Source organism: Chenopodium album, chromosome 22 (genome assembly GCF_948465745.1).
Source record: "Chenopodium album chromosome 22, dcCheAlbu1.1, whole genome shotgun sequence".
NCBI classification, from domain to species: domain Eukaryota; kingdom Viridiplantae; phylum Streptophyta; class Magnoliopsida; order Caryophyllales; family Amaranthaceae; genus Chenopodium; species Chenopodium album.
Window position 1 is genome coordinate 33,144,563 of NC_137855.1, and position 18,284 is coordinate 33,162,846.

At 34.4% G+C, this 18,284-nt stretch overlaps 1 protein-coding gene and 1 pseudogene across 2 annotated transcripts; one reads left to right on the top strand and one right to left on the bottom strand.

The window, feature by feature from the left end:
* Positions 1-278: 278 nt before the first annotated feature.
* LOC145604715 (cold-responsive protein kinase 1-like) lies at positions 279-9,832 on the top strand. 2 transcript variants are annotated; one of them, XM_081660638.1, is made up of 7 exons: positions 279-515; positions 1,198-1,333; positions 5,177-5,283; positions 5,766-5,976; positions 6,094-6,331; positions 7,595-7,745; positions 9,258-9,832. In XM_081660638.1, exons 2-7 carry the CDS (start codon positions 1,261-1,263, stop codon positions 9,624-9,626), a joined length of 1,149 nt encoding a protein of 382 aa, XP_081516764.1. In that variant the 5' UTR covers positions 279-515; positions 1,198-1,260; the 3' UTR covers positions 9,627-9,832. The 2 variants fall into 2 exon arrangements, with proteins under 2 accessions (XP_081516764.1, XP_081516763.1); XM_081660637.1 differs by having other exon boundaries at positions 280-515; positions 5,171-5,283.
* Positions 9,833-11,728: 1,896 nt separating this feature from the next.
* On the bottom strand, positions 11,729-13,923 carry LOC145606068 (ABC transporter G family member 10 pseudogene; annotated as a pseudogene).
* Positions 13,924-18,284: the final 4,361 nt, after the last annotated feature.

Here is an 18,284-nt window from a genome sequence, read left to right on the forward strand (position 1 = left end):
ATAAGGTTTTGAAGGGCACGGCTTAGAAACTTGAAAAAGCATGGGTACACCTTAAAAACTCGAATACCTTAGGGGTATAGCTTAGAAAAACCCTAAATTTTTTCTCATCCAACCCTCGCCAACCAAATAAGTCAAAATTTGTTTTGTGAAAATATTTATGTTAGTACTATTTGAATAAAAAGAATTAATTCAAGAATCAACAATTCAACACAGCAAAACACTGTACGACTAACTCTTTCTCCGTGTTAGAAAAGTCAATTTCGTATTTATTTATCCAAACTTCGCTTAGTTGCCCAAAGTCAAGAAATTCATACAACCACGTTTTCTCTCTCCTCTTCTTCACCATTTTTTCTCATACACATTTTATTTATTTAATTTAATAATTAATTCTTGATCAAATTCTGGATTTTTCAACCGTGATTTGCTGTACCATTTTAATATGTACTTATCTTCAATAATCTCCCAATAATTTTCTGGTTTGTGCAGATATTGTTTCTCTCTCCTACAAATCTCAGGTAAGATTTTTGGGTTTTTTTTGTACTGATTTTGTCTTTAATCATCATTTATTTTTGTGGGGTTTAATTATTTTTTTCATTATTTAACTTGGGTATTAGGATTGTTGTATAAATATATATGCTTTAAATTGTTGCTATTAAGCTGGGAAAGTCTTTTACACTTGAATTTTCAAACAGCCTCATTTAATTTTATTGAATTTAGATGAACAGAAGTGAATTATTGTCAAATTTGAGCTTTTTTTTTGTATTTGCCTTTCAATTTTCTAGGGCTGATTTTAATTACTGTATATTCTGCTAAATCTCATTTCATGTGAGCTGATAGTTTTCTAATGAATTATCATTCATGTCATATGCTAAATTTAGAAAATGCTGAATTGATTTTTTGGTTTTCAGAAATATTTTTTGAAGAAAAACCATCCTTTTGTATGCAATGTTATTTATACTTGAATTTAATCAAATTCTTTTATACAGTACTTTGGAATATGTTAGGTTAATATTTGGAAATATTCTGCTGGATATTCAATTAACATTAAGTTGCTAGCTTTAGACATTATCTTCCTTTATGATTCTTTAATTCATTTACCCTTTCGGGTTGTAGAATGAAATTTCGGGTGGTTAGCTGAAGTTGAGTGTTTGGATATTTGGTGAACATGCGAAACATGCTAATTTTTTTTTTAAATAGTTTTCTTGAAGGGAAGGATTTGCAAGGTTGATTTGATAGGAGTTTAACATAGCAAGTCTAGTAATGACTTGCTTCCTCTTCATTTGTGGAAATGGAGCCCGGTCCGTTGATGAACCAACTGTAGACATTGTTGGAGGTAGAAGCATTTCCTTAGACTAGGACAGTTTATGTCTCAATATCATTTGTTTTTATACATGAATTGTCACAACTTACATTGCTTATAGTTGCTTCCTTGACCAATTTTTGTTTGCATTGGTTGATGAGTGGAGTTGTATATGATATTATGCCCTGTTATACTTAATGTGGAAGGGTTGGCACAATTGATGGTGAACTCTTTACATTTGGTAACAAAGGAGTGTTCATAGGTTGAGGCCGTTGAGCCTCTTTGCAATATACTTACTTTAGGCTTTGGGATAATGTTGTATATTACTCCCTCCATTTCATAATGTTAGTCCCACTTTCTATTTTGGGCTTTTTAAAAAGGTATCACACTTTCTATTTTAATCCCTCACATAGTCACATATACTCTTTATTTTCCCATGTTACCCTCATTTTAATAGTCCCTATGCAAACTTAAAAGAGATGGTCCGAATGTACTTTAGTGGTCCCAATGTATTTTATTTCAAAAAAGGATGGTCCCAATGTACTTTATTCCAAGAATCTCCCCTTTCTTTAATTTACTAAAAGATTTTAAATGAAACTAACATTATGAAACTAAGGGAGTATATCCTTCCATATATCTTTAATTAAATGATACCGTGGTTGGAAAATTAGTGAAAGCCCTTGAAGGAAAAGATCAGTCATTAATACTTTCTTCTTAGCTATACTTATGAAATACATGAACATACATGTATGTATACATGCTACTATGCTAGTTATGTGTAGACACATGCACACATCAATTGGAAAATAGGAGCAATCCACTTTGGTTATAAACTAAAAGGACTCGATTTTGATGTTAAACAACATACTTACACTTGTCTTCAACATTCTTTCCTAAAAGTGTGAGTCCGTTAAGGTCTTGAACAAAGCACTCAGATTACTTCTAGTTAGAAGGCTAAAAGCCTAAAACTGAAAAGATCATACAAACTTACAAAGGGGCCCTGGTGGCATTAGCCCCAGCCCAAATGCCTGTCACATGGTGTGAAATGCCCAACTGAACCATGATACCACAACTAGTAAGATATGGAGGAGAAGACATAAAGGAATGGAAATCTCAAGAGAAAATTCTCAAAGTGAGTTTCCTTCCTAAAACATCTTCGTTTAGGGAAATAAGCTGAAGGATCTTGACTAAAGTAAATCTTTCAGTGTGTGACAACATCTTCACACTTGTACTTATCAAGTACATGTGTATGGTGGAAATGGGAGTTCCATAGACACACACTGACACACACACGTAAAGCTGACAAACTTCTAAGGCATTAAAATGCAACAGTTACCACAAGAAAAGAGCACTATGAAGACCCTCTAACTTATATACTTTATAGAACAATTTAACATGGGCAACTTCTTTAAACCGGCCAGACACCTTGAAAGTCACCATAATGACACTCCCCTTTTGCAATCTTGTTTTCCACTAAAGCGCCATTTACCCTCATGCACTTTTTGAGTTTTCATTAGAGTTCTAAAATCCATAAGATAACGTTAAACATCCAACTTCTTTCTTTACCTTGAGAAAACTCCTCTGAAGCAATCTTTTTTTCCATCTACAGAGTATAGATTTATCTTTAACTGCAAAAATAATGTCATTGCCTATAAACTTGCTGATCCTTTTTTGTTCACTGACTATGCAGACAGGGTTCTTGCCTTAAAAACTAAAATTACAGCATTCCTATTACTTACCAGACTATCAGTTACCCCATAATCATGATCTTTGTTTATTTAATTATTTATTTATTGATACAGTTTGTTTTCTTAGTTTCCTGAGTCTTTTATCAGCAATGATCTGTACATCAAAAACAAGAATCCTTCTACACCTTTGTCACCCCTGTATACCATCCCATTTGTTAGAAAATTTATTTTTTTGTGCATCCCTTTTCGGTTCTAGGAAAGAGCCATCCATCATTACAGCAATTACAGCATTATTGTGGATAGGAGCTTCTGAAGTGACTAAAACACCCCTTCTATTTTCACTAGTGTTATAACTTCCTACAATTTATAAAAATCTAGTAGAACCAAAGATTGGATTTCATCCATCAAGGAGGGTTGAAGACATAATGATGTTCACAGGATTGAAGTTCTTAACTCATGGTGTAAGTACACAAATCCATCTTTAAAGAGTCTAAACATTATTTAACAGAAAGCAAAATTTTCTAACCAATTTATAAGCCATTTATAGTATCCAATAATTGTCCCTACAGTATTGATCAACCAAGCTAGATAGTCTCAAACAACAGAGAGGGTGATAAGATGGGATCACCTTTATTTGCATTATTGTTGTAGGCTTGTAGCACATCTGTAAGTATGAACCTTCGGAAGTACAAGAGAAAACAGTTTCCTGGATCCCAAGGGAGATTTACTTTAATCCTATAGTTTGCAGGATCTATTAATTAAAATTCCCTATCAAACTATTTGACTCCAATAATTTAAATCCTATAGTTTCTTATTTGAGATTAAAAAAGAAATCGTAAATCCTAATTTAGTGGCTTTTGCATTTAAAACCACTCAATTCCCACTTCAAGGGGAATATGATGGATGAAGGGAGTTAAATTTTTTACTAAGGAATAAGGATGCTTTGCTGGGTAATTAAGGTTATAGGTGGATTTTGAAGCATTTACTGGGTAAGGACAGGTGAATTACTAATGACTTTACGAAACCTGAGGGAGAAGTGGAGAAAATTGAATGGAAGTGGAGAACCTGAGGGAAAAGTAGATAAAATTGAATGAGAATCCAAATAGAATTAGAAATCCATGGTTAACGAAGGCAAAAGCTTGTGATCTTGGTGTTCTGATCTAGGTCCATGAAAATTTAGGGGGTGGGGGGGTGGGGGGTTTGGGGTTCACTCTTTTTGAGTAAGGGTTGGCTAGCTATCAAACGTGACTATTATGAATTTTATTTTTATTTTTTTATTTTCTGTTGTTGCTACTACCTCCTTTTCTTCAAGTTCAATACATTTTACCTATTCATACTTGTTAATATAAAACTTTAACAAAAAATGTCTCTAATCATGTATCAATAAAAATTATAAAAAGTTGATTTCCCAATAATACATATTGAGATTAATCTAAATGTATAAATTACAAACATGGTAAATCTGTAATATGTGAATAATGCAAAAGTCAAAGTGTGAAGAACTTAAAGAAACAAAGGTAGTATATAACTTGGAAAAATAATTTTTGGTTTATGCTTATGCTGTATGAGCCTATATATGCCGTCTTGATTAGACAGATTTGGTGTTTTATACTTGATAACCTATTATTTTGGGTTTGGTGCATTGTAAATGATCTTCAATTTCATGGTGAAACTGCTCTTTTGTATCTGGACATTGCCATTCTGTAATATTTTGTTTGTAGGATTTACATTAACGAATGCACATAATTAAAACTCCGTTTGTCCAACTTTAATCGTCACAGGAAGGTTTGTACTAAGTGTCTAGGTGATAAGTTGCTGGCTTATTTCGATATTTTTAATTTAATAGAAAAGTAGATGTGATGGGAGATAGTGGAGGAACTTTTTAATTGAATGAGAGAGAATGTGGGCCCTAACTTTTGGTAGTGGGAAGGCTCGAAGGGAAGAAGTAATATATTAGTGCACACGTGCCATAAAAGAAAGTGTGACAATTAAATCAGGATCAGCGTGAATGAAAAATGTGACGATTTAATAGTGACAAAAAGAGTAAAGGGTTTAAGCTTCAAGCCTTGATCATTCTTTTAAGGATTCTATAGATTGAATGTTATTTGATGCCTGCATATGTGAGACTTTTCATGAATTAAGTTTTGTGTATGTAATTCTTCTGAGTCCCTGCTTCCTGTAGTTTCAGGTGTAGAAAATATAAAGTTCTATACTTACAAGGAATTACAACATGCAACGGGAAACTTCAGCCAAGTAAATAAGATTGGGGAGGGTGGTTTTGGGCTTGTCTACAAGGTAATTTCTGGGGATGCACAAGTTCTAGGCATCCAATCTCTCCTTTCATAACAAATTGCAGTTGTGGTGGTCATTAGGATAATAAATCTTGGATTTGCATCAGTAGTGGTTATCATCATGACTTGAATTGGACAAATATGAAAAAATAAATTTCAACGTGTATTTCAGCTGGTACACATTTTATTTGTAACTTAATTTTTTGCTTTAATCAAGAAATCCTTATGAAGGCTTTGATAGATTGATTGAATAAAAAATTCCTTATGTCATAAAAATGAATATCCTAAATGTGAATTACAATATTTTTAATATGTATAACTTATACTGACTGATTGTAATGGGCTATTCAGCTATGCTGTAATATAACAATGTAATTTGAGAAAGCATGTTGCATGATGGTCTTTTATGCTGTAAAATCTTAACATTGCAGCCACTTCGTTATGCCTTATTATACTAACAGTCCTTGCAAATTTGATTGTGACCAGGGAAGGCTCAAAGATGGAACTTTGATTGCCGTTAAGGTGCTTTCACCAGAATCAAGGCAAGGTTTGCGTGAATTCGTGACAGAATTGACTGTCCTTGCAACTGTAGAGCATGAAAATTTGGTTGGGATTTTAGGTTGTTGTACAGAAGGAAATAATAGAATTTTGGTCTCTAGATATCTTGAGAATAACAGCCTTTCTCAGAGTTTACTCGGTAATTTTCTGTTCAATTACTGGTCTAATGGTTGGATTAATTCCTGCTTTGCTTCTTTTTCTTTCCATTTTTATTTTATTTGAATAAATATATATATAAAGGTTTGTTTACTTTTAGGTCAGAACCCCGGTGGAATCGATTTTAATTGGAGGATAAGGAGAAACATATGTATTGGAGTTGCAAGGGGGCTTGCATTTCTTCATGAAGAAGTCCATCCTCATATCGTGCATAGGGATATCAAAGCAAGCAATATTCTCCTAGACAAAGATTTGTCAGCCAAAATTACAGATTTTGGTTTGGCAAAGCTTATACCAGCTAACATGACGCATGTTAGCACAAGGGTTGCAGGGACACTGTGAGTTGCAGAGTAATTAATTTCTGTTTTTGGTTTGTCCAATTGCTTATTTCGCAAAATGAGTAATTGCACTGAAATTGAGAAATGTGGAATTCATATTACAATTTTATTTCTAGGCTTGATAAAATATTAGAAAGCTGGTCAAATGTGGAGGGCAATCTATGTTGCAGTGTTTCTTGAATTGTGTGCCTTCTTTTGTCATTGTATGAAATCACCTCCTCTATGACGTACATTCTCCACCCGATACAAATTCTTTTAGTTGGTCCTGTTATCTGTTGCTTATGTTAATGAAAGGTGCTTCTTAGAGAACATATGTACATTTCATCAAGCCTATCTCGGCAAAGCCTTTAAGTCTTCTTAACACCTCCTCTATGACGTACATTCTCCACCCGATACAAATTCTTTTAGTTGGTTCTGTTATCTGTTGCTTATGTTAAGTGCTTCTTAGAGAACATATGTACATTTCATCAAGCCTATCTCGGCAAAGCCTTTAAGTCTTCTTAACACCTCCTCTATGACGTACGTTCTCCACCCGATACAAATTCTTTTAGTTGGTCCTGTTATCTGTTGCTTATGTTAATGAAAGGTGCTTCTTAGAGAACATATGTACATATCATCAAGCCTATCTCGGCAAAGCCTTTAAGTCTTCTTAAGTATCTAGCTACTCCCACCGTTTTCTTTTGATATACTCATCTGCTGTAGACCTTGTTTCTAGGTGAGTTGAGTGGGTGTAAGAATAATGTGGATAAATTAGGAGAGAAAGGGTAAGGTGGGTGGGTGTAAGAAATTAGAGAATAAAATAAGAGTGAGAAAGTGTAAATATTGTTAAGTAATGATGTAAGATAATAAAATATGCTTACCGAAAGTAGAATAAAGTAGAAATGGGTACATCAAATATAAACACCTTAATCCCTCCAAAAAAAATAAGAATAAATAAATAATAGAAAACACCTCAAAACAGAATATGGATACATCTTTCGGAAAAGAGGGGAGTATTGAAATTAATATGTCCAATTATTAACTGATAATGAGATATCTTTGTGGTTTCATTTTCAACTTTATAATATTGTTATATGTTTCTCTGTATTGTGAAATGTGAATGCTAATATGATTTTTTTTATTTTCTGGCTGCACTAGGATGCTATATAGCTGGATTAACTGTAATGTAGATGATATTTATGTCTCTTAAATTATGTTTGTATTTAATATAATCAGTTTCCCTGTGTGACCTGGATCACCTGACACAGTGACTGGTTTATGCAGAGGATATTTGGCGCCTGAATATGCTCTTAGAGGCCAGTTGACAAGAAAAGCTGACATTTATAGTTTTGGTGTTCTCCTTTTGGAAATTGTCTGTGGTAGATGCAATAGAAATAGACGGCTTCCTCCTGGAGACCAACATCTTCTTCAAAGGGTAATACACATTGGCACTTGAAGTATTTGTTGTTGTGTGTGCATGCGTATCTGTCTAGACTCTAGACTTTATCTTATTAATGCTGTTGAGTATCGATATGATTCTAACAACAGAAATATGTTTGTTGTACTATTGGAATATATGTTTGATCATTTACTGCAGTATTGCCTTCCATCAGCTTTGATAGTTGCTCTTTTATAATGAGTTTATTTGGTAATTATGGAGGTGAAGCCGTGAAGGGAGGAGAGGGCTTGCATTTTCTCCCACATCTTTCCAACATTGAAATTATATTGCTTTTAAGAAAGGGAAAGAAAATTTGTATCTCCAACTTCCTTTCCTTTCCTTTCCTTTCCTTTCCTTCCCTTTGCCTTTACAATGTTTGAATAAGAACAAATGGACCGCTTTCTCTACTCCTTTCGTCCCGGATTAGTTGCACGAGTTTGACCAACACAGGTTTTTATTCAAACAATTGACTTTCTTATTTTATTGCGTGTTAAGTTGTAGCGGGGTAGTTTATTAGAGTTTGTGGGAAGTGGATCATTGCTTTTTGAGGGGTGTGTATTTGTTTTTTTTTTTTTTTTTTGGATTTTTTTTAGAAAACAGTTGATAAAGTGGCCCCAGGTGTGAGTATAATATGTCTATAATTCATAACTACATCAAAATGAATCCATCAAGGTTCCTTGTAACTATACTTCCACCGTTCGTTTTTATTCGCAACATTGGAGAGTTTACATTGTTCACACACACACTCCTCTTTTGTATTTTATACATCTAGAAAATCATAATTATGTGGGGTCTTGGTAGACTCGTCTTGATTTGTCTTTTCAAACGATTAACATTTTATTTTACTAAAATATAATTAAAGATATTAATGATATAAAATGTGCATTGGCAAGCGTGAAACTCACACATTGCGATTATTAAAGAACGGAGGAGGTATATCTTATAATTGACCTTGAAAAAAAGAAGTGGAACAACCAAAAAAAACTCAGGGAGTAATTGATGCTGTGAAAGGACCTACAAAGGCTACATTGCTACTCCCTCCGTTTTTAAATACTTGCTCCATTTCTCCATGCGCGGAGCTTTAGGAGAAATTGGAGAAAGTAATATAATATAGAGGTAATGGGGTTAGTGGAAGGTAAATTGGAGGAGAGAGAATCTAAAAGTAACAAAATTGGGCCCCATTAGTTGAGAGAAAAAATATTATAAAAGTTTTCCAAATAAGGAAATGGAGCAAGTATTTAAAAACGGTCGCAAAAGGAAAGTGGATCAAGTATTTAAAAACGGGGGGAGTATTTATGTATTTAAGTGACATTTGGTAGTATATTGACATTGTAGATTGACTTTGTTATAAATGAAAAGGAATCGGTTCGAACAGACTTTGTTTTGGAATAAAGGACTGAGAGAGTATATGATCTTATTTTAACTGTCTACACCTTTAGTATCTATGACCAAGTTTTTAAAGATTATGCTCTGCATATGAAGTATCTCAGCGGATTAAACCTGATGCAGGCGTGGAGAATGTTTGAAAAAGAGACACTTGTGGAGTTGATAGATGAAGCATTTAGGGGAGATCTTGATATTGAAGAGGCCAGCAGATTCTTGAAGATTGCTCTGCTCTGCACCCAGGGAGTAACAAAACTACGACCAATGATGTCTACTGTGGTTAGTATGCTTCAAGGAGAAGTAGATTTTGATGAAATGAGCATAACAAAACCAGGGCTAATTTCAGAATTTGATTTAAAAGCAAAAGAAAGCCCAGCAGAGCCTTCTTCATTGTTCTCCCCGAGCTCAGGTTCCTCAACCTTACCGTCAGAGCACACAAATCCCACTTGTGCTACTATAACATTCACATCAATAAGTACCCGGAGCAATTGTTAAATCAATAACAGGTAGATTTTGTTGTTCTCTATCTGTCCCCCGCTCCCCCTCCGAAATACTCTTTTTCCCTTTCTTTTTTGTAGAATTAGCATATATGCAGTAAAAACTCTTTTAGAGAGCCTGAATGTAAAAATTAATACGGGATAAAAACATACCCACTTCTTACTTATTAATTGAAAATATATAATGAATTTTTGAGGGTTTAATTTGTTTTATATATCATTACATATATATATATATATATATATATATATGTATATATATTTTCTTATTGTTTCTATTGACCACCTTGTGTAAAGGCCATTTTCATTGCAGTTGCTTTAGTTCAGCAGCATAATTCTTGTTTAAAACTTACCTGTTCTTTTTCTTCTATCCCCTCTGTACATTCCTACTTGCTGCTCTTTTAGTTTTAGATCCCCGCTCTTGTGCTCCCCCAAAGATGTAATGCCATGAAACTTGGTAGAAAAAGAAACGGTTTGTCTCTTAGCACATTTGTTATTCTGTGATAATTTCTGATCAGTTGGAGGAGAATGAAAAGAGTTCACCGGTCACTATATTAGTGTTGTATTATTGCTCTCTTACTGAGGTAAGTGGTGCAACTTATTTTGAAGGCAAAATACAATATCTGACCATATGGCATTATCAGATCAACTTGCCAAATGAACTATCTGTTTGCCCAACATCCTGGTAAGGAAAATCCGGTAAAAACTTCGCGTAAGGAGCTAGGTCATCAAGATAAGGTTAGAACAATGGGACTTAAGCACTTAGCATATGTAATGAGCAGTGTTAACTAATCCGCGGAACACCAATAGGCCTGGAGGGGAGTTTGTGGGTGGGGGGGGGGGGGGGTGTGGAGGGAGGAATAACCAGAGTATTGGGTGATGCTGTATAGCCTAACTTAAAATGTTAAATTTGTTATAATCACAGTACTAATTAATCCTGTAAAAGGTTTGCTTCTTTTTTAAGATTAATTTTTCTCAGAAGTGTAGACATGGCATACCTTGAACAAAATGACTGGAAAATGCTAAGCTGGTAAAGTTGGTTGGTTGGATATGGAGTGATACTAGGTGGTATTTTATGATGTCTAAATAATATTAACAGGTGTTATTTTTTTTTTAATATTAATATCATGATTAGAAGTGATTATATTCTAAGAGAAAGTGACAAGATGATGACTTCTGTTTTGGCAGATTAAGTTTTTCTTATGTTTCCATCTTGAGCCGAAGGCAGTTTAAGTAATGTTTTTGCCTCTTGTCGCCTTCACATCAATCTTTTTTATTCTCTCTTCATTGCAACAACTCACATCTCTTTCCATTTAACTTTTAAATTATTATTAATACTTCGTATTATTATTACTGTTAATCTTTGTGCTAACTTATGAGTGAAGAAAATTAACAAACCTGAGGAGAAAGATCTGTTTTAGTGCTGTAACTTTATCTAATTACATAACAATGGTTTTTCTGATCAGTTTTTGGATTTCATGTACTTAGGGGATAACTTGGCACTGTAGTTTGTATATCTGAAGCATATTTTCAAGATATTTCTTCCTCAAGAATTTGTATGATAATCTATGTTACTATCTCTGTTTTTCTGGAATCATTCATGTTTCTGTTTGGGTATGTTTCAAACTGGTTGTCCCAGATATCAAAGTTTTGTATGTGTTTGATGAATTAGTCCACTAAAAGCTTTGTGCTTCTTAGCCCCAAGTTTCATCATTCTGATGTTGAAATCTGTAGTGTATAGGTCTGAAGGAAGCTGCGTGTTACGTGCTTCACGCATCCTCTTCCTATTTCCATGATGATTGTGATAGGGTGTTTTTCAAAATGTATGATTTAAGGATCTAAGGAACTCAAAGCACAGTGCATATTAAGAAAAATCCTTCAGAAAGTAATTAGATTTAAGATACATAGAAGGCAAATTATTTCTTGTTAATTCAAGCTACAGATGGAATTGATTGTTAGGTAATTTTATTGCTCATCCTTTGAAAAAGAACATGATTTTGTAAGGAATGTGAGAAAAGAAAAAGATGGACAAAAACAATAATAAGAACAGCAGCAGTTAATCTATGAAAAATAAATCTTTTTTTTTCCCTTAACTTTCTATTCATGTATTAGTTCTAATCTCTACCCCTGTGGCATCTGTACCATAGAATCAGAAAAGAGAGTATTCTGTAGCCAAATATGAAACCCAACATTACAGCCAGATAAGTCCACCTCTGTGATTCTTGCAGACCTTGCTGTCTTAAGAACCCGTCTCCATACAAGCTACATCCACTCAAATCTTTCTGTAGGCATCTTGTCTTCCCTCGCTCACCTCCATATTCGTTGATCAGGAAACACTCAAATGGATACTTGAACAAGCTCAGATAATGCATGAATGTCCAATACTTGGGTATCCTATCTTTGTCAATAAAGTATCCGGAGAAGAGAAAAAATGACCCCATCAGTCCTGCTATAACTGATGTTCCCATGATAAAGTTTGGGACCAGCGCACTGAAACAAGCAACGAATGAGTTTGACATCAGCACCACCATCCATACCACAAGAGAGAAGTACAAAAAAGCGCCAAAATCTCCTCGTAGACCAGCTAGCCAATACACCGGTGTAGCATAGAGTAGACTAACTGTGAGCAGAAAGGGAAGAAATACTAGGGTGTTTGCTAAAACATAGGAACAAACTCTGTAGGCCCCTCTGGATGTTTCTCTCATTAGAATTCTCCTCTCTTGCAAGAATATTGGCAAGCCTTCGGTTGTAGAAGAAAGCAAGAAAGTAAGGGTAAATGCGAAGAGCCCTAATCGGGTTTGTACCTCTAGGTCCCCTCCATTATCTTCCTTCTTCAAGTAAAGTGTTCCAAGTACAATACTAGCTGCAACTGCTTGTATTATTCTTCCTGCAAAAAGTTGCTTTGTTCTGAATATGTTCTTGCAAAACCTTTCCCCAAGGATTTGAACTTCTCGATATTGAGAATTTGGGTAAGATGCACTCTTCCCTGTGCAGGATATAGAATTCAGACTTCTTGCCTTTGGCCTCTCATCAGCTTCTCTAGCTCTTCTCATTTCAATTGAGGATTGTATCCCCACAGCCAAGGTGCTCAAAACATCAATAGAGAACTCAAGTGCATTGACATGTGGAGGAATGTGATGGCCCACTGCTCGAAGCTTTCTGTCAAGAAGGCTTAGTGGACCATTATGGACAAGGATGCCATCTGACAACAGAACAACTCGATCAAGCAACTCTAGGATTCGAGAACCAGGCTGATGAATGGTTATTGCTATTGTCTTGCCTTGTCTGATTGCCAAGGTTTTAAGCATCGACATGATATTAAGGGCTGAAACTGAATCCAAACCTGAAGTTGGCTCGTCTATAAGCAAAACAGAAGGGTCATGAACTAGCTCAACTCCTATAGATACCCTGCGTTTCTCCCCTCCAGAAATCCCATGATTTGGACCGCCACAAATCCTTGATTGCGCTACCTGATCCAGCCCTAGCTCGTTCATCAACCTTTTGACCCTCTGAGCAGCTCCTTTTTTATCTCCTGGTAACCTTAGAAGGGCACTATAGATGAGTGTTTCCTCAACAGTAAGAAGTGGAAACAATGCATCTTCTTGTGTAACATGCCCTGATAACCTCCGAAAGGATTTAGGCTCTAAAGGGCAGCTGTTGATAAGTACTTTTCCTGCATGTATCTTGCTTGGGGGGATTTTTGCAGCAAGGATTTCTAGCAGTGTAGTTTTCCCTGCACCACTTGGCCCTGCTATTGCTGTGACCTCCCCTGGATTCGCTTCAAAATTTACATCCTGCAAAATGAGCCTCGACGATGTTTCCTTATCCTCATTATTAGAAAACCAGCCAAAGTTATAATTTGAGGAGCTGTGGAGTTTGTATGAAAGGCTTTCAGTCTCAATCTTGTACGATTTTGTTCTCCGGCCTCCTGAATCCGGTGCCTTAACTGGGAGCTCCATGGATGGGAGACGAAAGAGAGAAAATTGTTTGAAGGAAGAAGGTAGTAGAGTAATCAAGCAGAAGAATGCAGTCTAAGAGAGCTGAATAGATACAATAATAAAAAGAAGATGAGCAAACTCACCAACTTTGGCTGTTTGTCTACTTTTTCTAGGTTTCTGAAGTTAGTAAGCCAGTTTTACTTGTTTAAACATCGATTTTTCGACGCAAGTTTTCTTGTGAAACTCATGAAGTTTTTTTCAGGTGAGCTATATTTTGACTATGCAGGGTTAAAGTTTGTTGTAGCTTACAAATCTAATTTCTTCAAGTCTTCTGAAAATGTTGAATTCAAGTTTTTAATGCAGTTGTATCTTACTTCATACAGTTTTATGGGATAGTTGTGGAATTATATTAATGAAAATCCAGACTTTGGTAAATGTAACACATTTTTTTCTAACCAAACTGTTGCATAATACTAAGTCAATATCGTATCCATCTACAATAGAGTGGGAGCCTTTATATCAAACAACAAGTCAATAATGTAGAGTTTGGTTTCAGGGAATAGAAATTCTTATCAAATTCAGAGATATTTTGGTGTGTGCCGTGTGTCATATACAATACAATCATGGTATAATTGGAGTATAATAGTTTTAGTTGGTCAAGTTGTTTGGTATGTATTTTCCTCGAGAGGGGAAAAATATTTATCCTTTCTGAAGCTTGCTCGAATAAAAGGATAAATACGTATAATATGATTCGGTGTAAATGAATTTGTATTGTTTAAAATTACGGATCAATAAGAAAATTTGGCTTGTTGATCGAATGAACGAACGCTCTTGCAATGAAACAAGCAAACACCGGGTATGAAGATTCAAGTAAGTTCGAATATTTGCACTTTAAGACATGCTTATTGTATTGAACTCCGTGTTTGTATATAAAATTAAGATACTCGATTAAATTAGGTGTGGTTCATCAACAAATTAGCGATTGTATAATTTATAAAGCATCTAATCTGTCTATAGTAAACTTTGTCCTATGACTCTATATCATTATCAAGCAATTTTAGATTAGCAGACTTACTAATAACTTTAAGTGAGCATTCCTTAAATTAGTAAGGAACCATCCCTTAAAATGTGAAAAATTCTTCAATCACAAAATAAAAATTCATAATTATTTTTTATCGATTCGTACGACATTTTACCTTACATAATAAATGTATTATTGTCCTAATAAATGTAATTGATCTTCACAATTTTTACCTTTTTAAGCAATCCATTTAATGGGATCTAGTCTCATTTCATCAAATGGAACAACTTACGACAGTTGTGTATTGCTTTAGTTCATACATTAACTTAATGGGCTTCTATTAAAGGCAAATTTTGTAACATGAGATAAATTAGCCAATTAGGTAAACCAAATATCGGTTTGCATCATAAATACTAACATTATTACATTATAATTTCTTCTCCCTTTTTAACGGAAATTAGTTACCCATTTACACGCAATAATTTCATGCATACAAAATTATAAAAGCTACCATTAAAAAAAAAAATTATAAAAGCTAAGACCAACCAATTATAGTGCGACAATTGGGTAAATGATCAGCTAGTCTAATTGGTTAAAAGTCTTTAAGCTAGTAGTAGTACTTAAAACATGAGATCAAATCCTGTCTATATCATTGGTTTTTGTGACTTTGTCTACACAAAAAATAAAAATAAAAACAATTGCATTTTACCCTCTAACATACCAAAGGATAATTTTTTGTTCATTTGATGTTTTTTTTCCTCATTTAAAGATTATAATATGAGCAAAACATATTAAATGAACAAAAAAAACACCCTGAGAGTGAAGGATAGCTTAAGTGGTTAGAGCTCCCCTCCCGGTTCCAAGAGATCTTGGGATCGATTCTCATTCTCGCTCTTGTGGCTCTCTAAACACCAAAAAAAACAAAAAAACAAAAAAAAAACACCCTATGATGCACCTTGCACATATGGATGTCACTATGGTCAAATAGGGGACTCGCCCCATCTCTGCCCCAATGGGTGTGGTTTGGCAGGTGGTGGGATAGGGGTGAAAATAAAAACCATACCTGCCAAGGGTGATGGGGGTAGAGATCGATTTTAGGTTGTACCTGTCCCATCTCCGCCCTACCCCACTTTATACCCGCCCCGCTTTGTATCCGCCCCATACCCACATCCATATATTTTAAAAAATAAAAAAAAAAAAATTATATGTCTTTATACTATTTTTTTTTTTTTAAAAAAAATATGTAAAATAAAGTAGTGAATATAATACTTAGTAATTTTTCTCCAAAAAAAAAAAAATACTTAGTAATAGACTTATATAATAAGGAAAATTAATGAGTTATATTAACAATGATGTACTATGTTAAGTTTGGTCTAGTGGTAAGATTGTCACCTTCCAACCTTGAGGTTGGGGGTTCAATCCCCACTAGAGACACTTTGAGGGTGCGGATCCCTTACCCTTCCCCTTGACTCTCAAAGTGTCTAACCCGCAAATACCGGACAAAAAAAAAACCGTGAGGGTTGAGGTTCGGTCAGGGTCTTTCTCCTTACCTTAAAAAATATATATATAAACAATGATTTTTTTTATTATAATTTATATTGTGTAGTATTTTTTTTTTTTTTGAAACATATATTGTGTAGTATTGTTGTACTTAAGAGGCGGGTCTTGGGTGTGGATTAGGTGAGTGTGGATAATATCTAAGTGGAGGTGGGGCGAGGATGGTTTTGGAATTATACCCACAGGGACGGGTACGGGGATAAATTTTGGACCCGTCACGGAGATGGGGATGAGAATGTTAGGCGGGGATAGAGATAGGTAGACCAACATCTATGCAGCCTCGCCCCATTGACATTCCTACTTGCACCTAGGTTTACAAAAAAAGAACAACCACGAATCCACTATACATACAATATACACTACTTCGTATTACGTTTAAGTGTACAAATTACTCCCTCCGTTCCTATGGTGATTAAGGGCGTGTTCGTCAAATTTTAGCTATGAAGGTACGCAGCTATTAGTTGTGGTAGTAGTGGTTAGCTGTGTGAGTCGTAACTATTAGTTGCCGACAATATGTTAGTTGTGAAGTAAAGTAATTAAAATATGAGTGTTTAGTAAGTAGTTGTTAACATATAAAAATTACTACTCTATTTCATCCTAAAAGATATAATAAATTTTCAAAAGGTACCTCAGCTCCACCACTAAAAGCTACCTCAACCTGTGTCGCTAAACGCTCATTTCTTTTATTAAACAATAATTTGATTTGGTCGAACTATTAAAAGATACTTTAGAGCTAGTGCCAATCTTGCCCTAAGTTTATTTTTCTACTTTCAATACAGATATTATTGTAAAAAGTTTCCGTCATATTTACACACTTCAATTCAAATTATTCTTATATAACAAAATTTACCAACTTTTCAAAACAGTTATTCCTGTTTACCAAAATATTTACCTACTCCGAAGCAAATATTCCTGTTTCCGAAAGAAAAAATTTGAATAAAAAAAATAACTGAGAAATGAGCGTGGGGGAGCCTGTTGACCTGGTCAAACTGAGTCTTGCAAAGTAGAAAGTCAACTGCCTCAAGGGTGCTAAGAAATCCCCTTTTACGATCAAGTCAATCAACCATTTAGAGATAGAAATATTATTGAGAGAGAGTAGAGAAAGTTAATTATCCCGGTTGGTCTGTGTTGACTAATATTTATAGAGGAGGACTACCTAACTGATTAGGGTTCAAATTAGGGTTTTTGGTTGTTTTAGGCCGTATGAGGCACTGTTGGGCCATCTTATGATTTCTCGAGATACATGTCATGGTCGTCTTTGGAATATTCCTATTCTATGGTTCATCTAGGGGCATTATGGTAATTTCATTGTTTTTACAGAGTTTGGCCTAGAAAGAGGGCTCAAACAATTTCATTTTCTAACGGTGGCTTAATACCTTAATACTCCCTCCATTTCATAATAATCGCAACACTTTTCTTTTTCATTTGTTTTATATTAATTGAAACACTTCTTTATTTGTAAAGGACTCACAAGTATTTTTATTCTTTCTCTCTCCTATTAACCTGACTTATACTTATTATTATTAACTTTTTTGTTATTATTATTATTATTATTATTATTATTATTATTATTATTTTATTCATAATTTATATTAAAAAAAATTCTCTTTTTAGTCTCCACCCTAAATTTTGTGCCCTTCCTTCTCTTGTAATTATTACGAAACGCAAGGAGTACTTGATATATGTAATATCTAATCATTTACTCGCGTAAAATTGCCAAACACAACAACCATTTCATAATGACGGGAGTTATTATTTATTATTATTATTATTTTTTTTTTTTAAAAAAAAAGAGGAGTATATCTTAAATCTTAATCTAATTACCACAAGGGCTCAACCCGATATCATTTGTATTTAGTACTTAGTACTTTAATAGTATTACATTTGTGACTTATTCACATCGGGTCGTATTGATATATTTTTAACTTGAATCATGCTAAATTATTTTGTCTACGTTAGCCGAAATCTGAATCGAATATTTTGCATGTAAGTTTCAAATTGTATTAGGGTAGACCATAGAAAGATCATTTACATTCGATTTTACACAAACAAAAAAAGTAGAAAAAATCGCAAATATTCCACCGCCATAATCATTTCATTTTTTAGGAAAACAAAATCAAAACACCCCTTAATCACACAC

Bases quoted from the DNA above. Each gene is read 5' to 3' on its own strand.
- LOC145604715 (XM_081660637.1), top strand. From the start codon at position 1,261: ATGACTTGCTTCCTCTTCATTTGTGGAAATGGAGCCCGGTCCGTTGAT. The intron at 5,977-6,093 runs GTAATTTTCTGT...GTTTACTTTTAG, and splicing joins CCTTTCTCAGAGTTTACTCG to GTCAGAACCCCGGTGGAATC. The intron at 6,332-7,594 runs GTGAGTTGCAGA...TGGTTTATGCAG, and splicing joins ACAAGGGTTGCAGGGACACT to AGGATATTTGGCGCCTGAAT.